The sequence below is a fragment of the Sus scrofa genome, chromosome 15 (genome assembly GCF_000003025.6).
Source record: "Sus scrofa isolate TJ Tabasco breed Duroc chromosome 15, Sscrofa11.1, whole genome shotgun sequence".
In the NCBI taxonomy this organism is placed as follows: domain Eukaryota; kingdom Metazoa; phylum Chordata; class Mammalia; order Artiodactyla; family Suidae; genus Sus; species Sus scrofa.
Window position 1 is genome coordinate 120,417,572 of NC_010457.5, and position 7,870 is coordinate 120,425,441.

Below are 7,870 nucleotides of genomic sequence, written 5' to 3' on the forward strand. Positions count from 1 at the left end.
CAGAGCTACAGCAACGCTGGATCCTTAACCCCCTGAGTGAGGCCAGGGATCAAACCCACATCCTCATGGGTACTAGTCAGATTCGTTTCCCCCGCACCGCAATGGGAAATCCCCTTTACTTCCTTTTTAAAAGCAATTTTGTTATACTGCAATTATATCTCAGTAACGTTAGAAAAAACATAGGTTCCTTGATAGCCTAGTGCTTAAAGGATCCAGTGTTGTCACTGCTGTGGCTCTAGTTCGAACCCTGGCCCAGGAACTTCCACATTCTGTGGGTATGGCCAAAATTTAAAAATCAGAATCTCAGCTTAACTCTCTCTCTCTCTCTCTCTCTCTCTCTCTCTCTCTCTCTCTCTCTCCCTCTCTCTGTCTTTTTTGGTCTTTTTAGGGCTGCACTCGCTGAATATGGAGGTTCCCAGGCTCAGAGTTGAATTGGAGCTGGCCTACACCACAGCAGCGTCAGATCCGAGCCGGACTGCACCCTACGCCAAAACTCATGGCAACACCGGATCCTTAACCCACTGAGTGAGGCCAGGGATCAAACCTGTGTCCTCATGGATGCCAGTCAGATTCACTTCCTCTGAGCCATGACAGGAATTCCTCAGCTTATCTTTTAAGCATCCTGTTATGCCAAATTATTTTAAACATTTCAAGAACTTGAAATGCCAAATACACACAATGTAATACAAAACAATATTAATCCTGTTAGTTTGATTCTCTTAAGCCCTTCTACATATAATTCTAAATCTCCCCAAAGTTGGTGGATATTTACCATATAAGAAGATGTTTAAAGATTACCTTCCCAAGTGATAAGGGAGATGGGGGTGAGGGAAAGAATAATTCCTTAGGTGACTGAGGATTCAGGGTAAGGTTTTTTCTTTTTTTGTGACCCTATCAGGCTGAACTGCCTCTTTTTTTTTTTTTTTTTTTGCTTTTTAGGGCCACATCCATGGCATTTGGAGGCTCTCAGGCTAGTGGTCCAATCAGAGCTATAGCTGCCAGCCTACACCCACAGTCACAGCAACTCAGGACCTGAGCCATGTCTATGACCTACACCGCAGCTCACGACAACACTGAATCCTTAACCCACTGAGCAAGGCCAGGGATCAAACCTGCGTCTTCACGGATGCTAGTCTGATTTGTTAACCACTGAGCCACGCTGGGAACTCCTGAACGCCTTTGTTTTTGTTGTTGTTGTTTGTGGTGGTGATAGTTTTTTTGGTTTGTTTGTTTGTTTTTGCCATTCCCATGGCATGTGGAAGTTCCCAGGCCAGGGACTGAACCCGAGACACCACAGTGACCTAGGCTACTGCAGTGACAATGCCAGATACTTAATCCACTGAGCCACAATGGGAACTCCCTGAGCTGCTTTTTATAGCCACTATGTTGTAGCTTGGGTCCTGGCTCTGCCAGTTATTAGCTGTGACCTTGGGAAGACATTTAACCTCTTGGTTCCTCAATTTTCTTAGCCATAAAGTGGAGGGGGGAAAAAAGCACCTGTTCACAGGTTTAGCCTGAAGATTAAATGAGATAATGTACATGAAGTCCTTTAGAAGAGCGCCTGGCCGAAGGTAAGGCCTGGCCAAAGGTAAGGCAGAGTTTAAGTGTTTGCTGTGACTGTCGTTATTAGAACCACAGCGTGTGGGCGAATCACAAGGCTTCTAATTGGTAGTATGCATGGGAGGCCATGTCTGATTCAGAGCTACAACTTCTAAGGTCATTCTACTGACCCATGTCATTCCCCTGCCTCCTAAGAACGGCAAATGCTCCCTCTGCTGGACAATACTTGAGGCTTGGGCTGAGCCCCAGAAGCCACCGTGCCTACCAATTCCTTCAAGGTTTGGATGTTTGGTGAATGGGTTGAGGGCCCTTTAAGAGGCAGTAGCTAGCTCCCAGTTGCCATGGAGACAGCTGGCTACAAACCCAGAAGCAACAGGCAGCATGTCCTCTAAAGTTCAATCCAAAGGTGAGAGAAGGGCTGAGGGGTTGGGGGGGGTTGGGGGGGGCGCTGGAAGGGGGAGGGGCATCTTCTCCCTCTCCATCCACCCTGGGGTGGCCTTGGAGAATTCTGCCCTTGAGACCCCTGTCCCACATCTGTCCCTCTCCCCAGGGTCCTTCATCTGCAATCTCAGCCTCTCTTCCCTCCATAGGCTCCAAAGCCAAGGACCACCAGCCTTCCGCCCAAGCGGGTCTGCCACCCCCTGAGGCCAATGCGGAAGCCATCCACTTCCTTGATTCCCTCCGTGAGCCTGGGCAGTGGGGATGGAGGGGATGGGCACCAGGGTGGACAGGAGAGAAGAGAGAGAAAAGGCCCAGAACTGCCTGGCCCCCATCTCTCTTGATTCTCCTGGGACTCAGAAAGGGCGAGAGGCCTAGTAGTAGATATTCTTCAAGGGAAGACCCCCCGGGGAGGCCATGGGGGTGGGGGTGGGGGTGTGTCTTCCCGGCTGGCTGCTGTAGAGGGGAGGCAGGGGCTCCCTGGGGGACCTGGAATGAGGAGAAGGTGAGCGGAGACTGTGGGGCACTGATGATCAGGGGGTCAGAGAGTTGAGGCCTAGGAATGGGGGCTTCAACGGTCTCCACGGGACCCTCACCTCCCAGGGCAGGAGGAGCTGCTGATGCTGCTCTTCTCGGAGACCCTGGTCATGGTGTCAGACACAGGGGAGCCTCAGGGAGAGCTGACCATTGATGTGCAGAGAGGGAAATACAAGGATGAATTTGGTATCATGTCCTACTGCCCCTTCGTGCACGCCTCCAGCCGCGGCTACGTGGACGGAGTCCTCTGCGGAACCTCGCTTCTGGGTAGAGCTCCTGCTGCCCCATATCCTCCTCCCCCTCCCTTCCTCCACTGCTCCCCCCTCCCCTCAACCTCCACCCAGGACCACACCATTGACTTCACCTTGGGACCAGAATGAGGCAAAGAGAGTGCCTGACACAGAGGGGTGGCAGGGAGGTCTTTCCTGTGGCCACCCTCGCCTGAGTCCTCCAGCCTGGGCCCCCACCCTCCCTTCCTGCAATCTCCGGCCCCACCTCCCGTGATGGCAGCGTTCACCTGCCTCCCCCCAGGCTACCTTTCCTGGAAACTGGAGATCGTGGAACAACATAATCAGGAGTTCATCAAGGTATCTCCTGGGGCTCCCCAGCCTTGACTCCAAACCAGGATGAGAAAATAGAGACCCGAGGAGGGAGGAAGGGGGTTCAGAGGACTGTCACCTCAATTCTCTTCCCAGTTACCCTGCACCCCCCACCACACACAACTTGGAAACCAGTCCATCTAGGGTCCTGGAGGTCCACAGAGGGTTGCTTCTGAAGACCTTCTCCTAATACACAAATCCTGGGTCCAGCCCACCCTCAGCCTCCTCCGGCCCAAGCGTCTAGCATCTCCCTTGGGGCCAAGTGGGATGGCCTTTCCCAAAGGCTTGTCACTACCTCTCCTCTAAATTCTGCTCTGTGCCCTCTATATGCTGTGGCCCTAAAAAAAAAAAGTAAATAAAAAAGAAAATGGGCATGATTTCTGTGGGACAATTCTTCAGTAGGTGTGGTTTCCTTCCAGAAGTTCCAGAAGTGGTCATGTTCCAGAAGTTAGCTAAGTGGCTGGCGTGAACTCCAGAATACAGATTTTTAGAAGATGGGCATGGAGTTCCCGTCGTGGCGCAGTGGAAACAAATCCTACTAGGAACCATGAGGTTGCAGGTTCAATCCCTGGCCTCACTGAGTGGGTTAAGGATCCGGCATTGCCATGAGCTGTGGTGTAGATCGCAGACGTGGCTCGGATCTGGCATTTCTGTGACTCTGGCGTAGGCCGGCAGCGACAGCTCCAATTAGACCCCTAGCCTGGGAACCTCCATATGCCGCGGGTATGCCCCTAAAAAGACAAGCCAAAAAAAAAAAATCTGTATTCTGAAGTTCCTTTGCCTTTCAACTCGAGGTTGCCCCATAATATGACTCCCATTCTTGAACGTGACCACACATGGAAGGTTTTCTATCCAAACCGCCCCTCAGTTTTCTCACTTATGAAGGAGAACAGGGCAATCTCATCCGTGTACAGTCTGATGAGTCCCTCCATGCTCTGGCCCTCAGTTCCACACCCTTCCCATGGAACGGAAGATGAAGTTGCTGAAGCAGGATGATCAGCTGGCCGTGACCAGAACTGTCAAGGAGGGTGAGGTAAGGACGGGGCCAGATGGGAGCCATGCTCTGCATCTTCTTTGGAACCAGGAGCAGGGGACAGATGGTGTCAGGCCAGGAGCCTGGACGGGGGACCATATGGACTGGACCATATGCTCATCACCTGGCTGGCCCAACCCTCTCCCCACTTTCCGGCTCAAGGTCCCTGACCCAGATTTGTCCTGAACAGGAAGTGAAGACTAAAGTGATCGTGTTCCCCTGGCACTCCATTGCGGGCTTCATCTCCGAGGCTGCCAACCTAGTGCTGCTGAGGGTGATGGGCTGGCGGCGGACAGTGCCCAGCAATGCCCGTTTCCTGGCCTTGGACACCGAGGGCAAACTCTGCTATTCCACTTATGTGAGGGGTCTCCCTGGGCGGGGGACTTGGCCTGGGGCAATGAGAAGGGGCACAGAGGACACTGAGGCGGGAGAAAAGACCGCTGTGGCGTGGAAGACGAGGTGGGGGCAGGGATAAACCCAGGGCACGGGGGTGAGACCTCCAAAGGCAGGAGAAAGCAAGACCACTGTTGCTAGAGAAGATCAGTGTGAGGCAGGTGGAGTGAATGAGAGGGACAAAAAGTGGAAGCAGCAGAGGAAAGTAACACTTTTTCACAAAAGTCAGTCCAGGAAAAAGAAACACAGTGGGGGACTGCTTTTTTATTTTGTCTTTTTAGGGCCGAACCCACAGCACATGGAAGTTCCCCGGGCTGGGGGTCAAATCGGAGCTGCATCTGAGGTCTACACCACAGCCACAGCATCTGTGACCTATGCCACAGCTTATGACAAGCTTAACCCACTGAGGCAGACCAGGGTCAAACCTGCAGCCCCGTGGATCCTAGTCGGATACTCGTGGATTGTTAGCCTACTGAGCCACACCTGGAACTCCAACAGTGCTTCAAGTTTTAATTACAAATGGGCAGCCTGGGAGTTCCCGTCGTGGTGCAGTGGTTAACGAATCCGACTAGGAATCATGAGGTTGAGGGTTCGATCCCTGCCCTTGCTCAATGGGTTAAGGATCCAGCGTTGCCGTGAGCTGTGGTGTAGTTTGCAGACGCGGCTCAGATTCCACATTGCTGTGGCTCTGGCATAGGCTGGCAGCTATAGCTCCAATTAGACCCCTAGCCTGGGACCCTCCATATGCCGTGGGAGCGGCCCAAGAAATGGAAAAACAAAACAAAACAAAACAAAAAAACCCCAAAAAACAAATGGGCAGCCAGCACAGGCCTGAGGCAGCCACAAATCTCAGTCTAGTCCATCCTCAGTGCGTCACTGCCTCTCCCCGCAAATAGCCCCCTTCCAGATGGTCATCTCTGTTACAGAATCTGTCAGCTAGAAGTTCTTGGTTATTGAGCTGCATGGGAGGCACTGGGGCAGGAGCAGGGTGGAGCTGACTCTCTATGAGAGGACCCCAACTTAACTTAGGGGTGCCATTCAAATCTTGTGGTGCCTAAGGGTCTAGAGAGCCAAGGGTTGCTTATCACTGGAGACAAGCAATGAAGCTACAAGACGGAGGAAGAGGCCAGGGTGAGATGTTGGGGGGACCCTGGTGGGTGCCCACCTCACCTCCCTCCCTCCACTTTGGTTGCCACCAGCAAGCCCTGGGCTCGCAGACCATCCAGGTGGGCCGGCAGCAGGTGGAAGTGTTCATTGTGGAGCAGACTGTACACTCAGAGGAGGGCATCCCCATGTCCTACCAGTTTTACCTGCTCTCTGATGGGTGAGCTACTGACAGTGGGGCCAAGGGGACCATACTGAGCCCAAGCCTGGGAGTTCAACCACGGGAGGTGGGGATGGGGCAAAGGGAGAGTCCCGTTTCTGGGAACACCACCCAGAAGAGTTGAGATCTTAGCACCCCTGTTTTATCCACATCATTCACCCTTTCTTCATATATTCGCTCATTCGCCTGATCCTTGCAATGCCTCCCAAACCTCACCAAAGAGCCCTGAATGGCTGAGGAAGCCAATGCCAACTCCGCAGGGGCTAAGGCAGAGCTAAAGTAGCTGCCGCAGGTGTGGGTATAATCCTGAAAATTACCCACGTTTTAACAACTCAGCAACTCAATAAAATCAAAGGGCTGGGAGAAGCATCCCCGCACGCTGCTGAGCTGTCACCAGCAAAACTCAGGCACCAAATCCTGAGAAAATTCAGGAGGGGGAGAAGTATTTGTTTCTTGAAATTTCCAAAGAGGTATTCACTACACAGGGAGGGAAAAAAAAAAAAAAGTAATCAGAACATTACTGATTTTCCTTATTTCATAACTTAGCTCACTCTATTTTGAGTGCCACATAGCAGCAGGCTCGTGATTTTTTTAGCGCTCACACCTCTAAAGGTCTCAGTCCAGCCCTGGCCCATGGGCACACATCTCCAAGTGGGTAGGGACAATACCCAGTCTGAAAAGCAGGGGCCATTATCAGGGGATCTAGAAATGAACAGGACCTTGGAACCCAAAGACAAACCGGGGAGCTGGGGGAAGACAGCAGTAATGGACGGTCCCCAGAACATCCTTCAAGGGTGTGGGCTGGTCTAGGAAGACTCACACTTTCTTTCCTGTTGCACTCCAGGCACCTGGCCAAGAGGATCCAGGTGGGCTCCCCAGGGTGCTGCACCATCACCAAGGTGCCCATCTTGAGGGAAGAAGGTGAGTGAAGCCTCGGGCAGATGGAAGAGTGACAGGCAGGTGGGGAAATCTGGATCCGCCCAGAGTGCAGGGGCTGGATTGAGTGTGCTATGGCAGGAATCCAAGCCTGGGATCAGATGGAGAAGCTTGGCTTTCCAGCCCCTGTCCCCAAGGCAATTAGGGGAGGATCATTTTGCCCGGAACCCCTTCCAGCAACTCTGTCCACACGGGCAGAACCCTGAGGCTTTAGCTGAGCCTGCGGCTTGGGTGTTCTTGGGCATCTCTCTGTATCCGAGGAAGGTTCTGGGATCGGAGTATGCAGCCTTCCTCCCTCCCCCACCCCCACCCCCACCCAGACGCTATTGAGCCTCGCCCAGTGTTTGAGAAGAAGCCCCTGATGTGGGAGGAGGACATGGAGCTCTTCTCAAAGTTCATAGACCGGAAGGTGAGGCGAGGCTGCAGTCAGCCCGTAGCCCCCACCTTCCCCGTCCCTCTGTCCAGGGCATAAATTCCACCTTTACTGATCTCTGTTTCTGCCTGGTTGAAATGCATCACCCCCGGGGGCTGGGAGGCCCCAGCGTGCCTACGCCCTCCACGGAGTGAAGGAGGGGGCTCTCCTGGGGCGCGGGGTCCGGGGTGCGGCTCAGGCTCGGCTCCCCCCCGCCCCGCCCCAGGAGGAGCTCCGTCTCAGCCACAACAGCTATCTGCGGCAGCACCCGGAGGCCCACGCGCTCATCTCCGACTTCCTGCTCTTCCTGCTGCTGCGCCAGCCGGCCGACGTGGTCACCTTCGCCGCCGAGTACTTTGGCCCCTTTGCGATGAGACGCGCCTCCACCCCGGCCTTGCGCTCCTCCAACCGGCCCAGCCCCTTCCGCGCGCTGCAGCCCGAGGGCGGCGAGGCCGAGGAGCGCGAGGCGGGGAGCAAGGCGGGCGAGGGCCCCGCGGGCTAGGACTGGACGGGGCGGGAAGCCGGGGCGACCGGGCTGAGCTGGGACGCCCGCGGGACACACCCGAGAGGCGCTCTTTCCGGCCTGCGGTTTTGATGACAATAAACGGGGCCCTCCCCAGGCTCGCCTACAGCCGGAA

The 7,870-nt window shown here is 54.2% G+C and overlaps 1 protein-coding gene across 1 annotated transcript; it reads left to right on the top strand.

Moving 5' to 3' along the window:
• CATIP (ciliogenesis associated TTC17 interacting protein) lies at positions 1,902-7,870 on the top strand. The gene is given in 10 exon segments (NM_001190220.1): positions 1,902-1,966; positions 2,151-2,243; positions 2,602-2,802; positions 3,067-3,122; positions 4,081-4,167; positions 4,358-4,525; positions 5,760-5,884; positions 6,729-6,805; positions 7,141-7,229; positions 7,459-7,870. Coding segments are annotated over 10 exon segments (1,197 nt in total). The 5' UTR covers positions 1,902-1,941; the 3' UTR covers positions 7,735-7,870.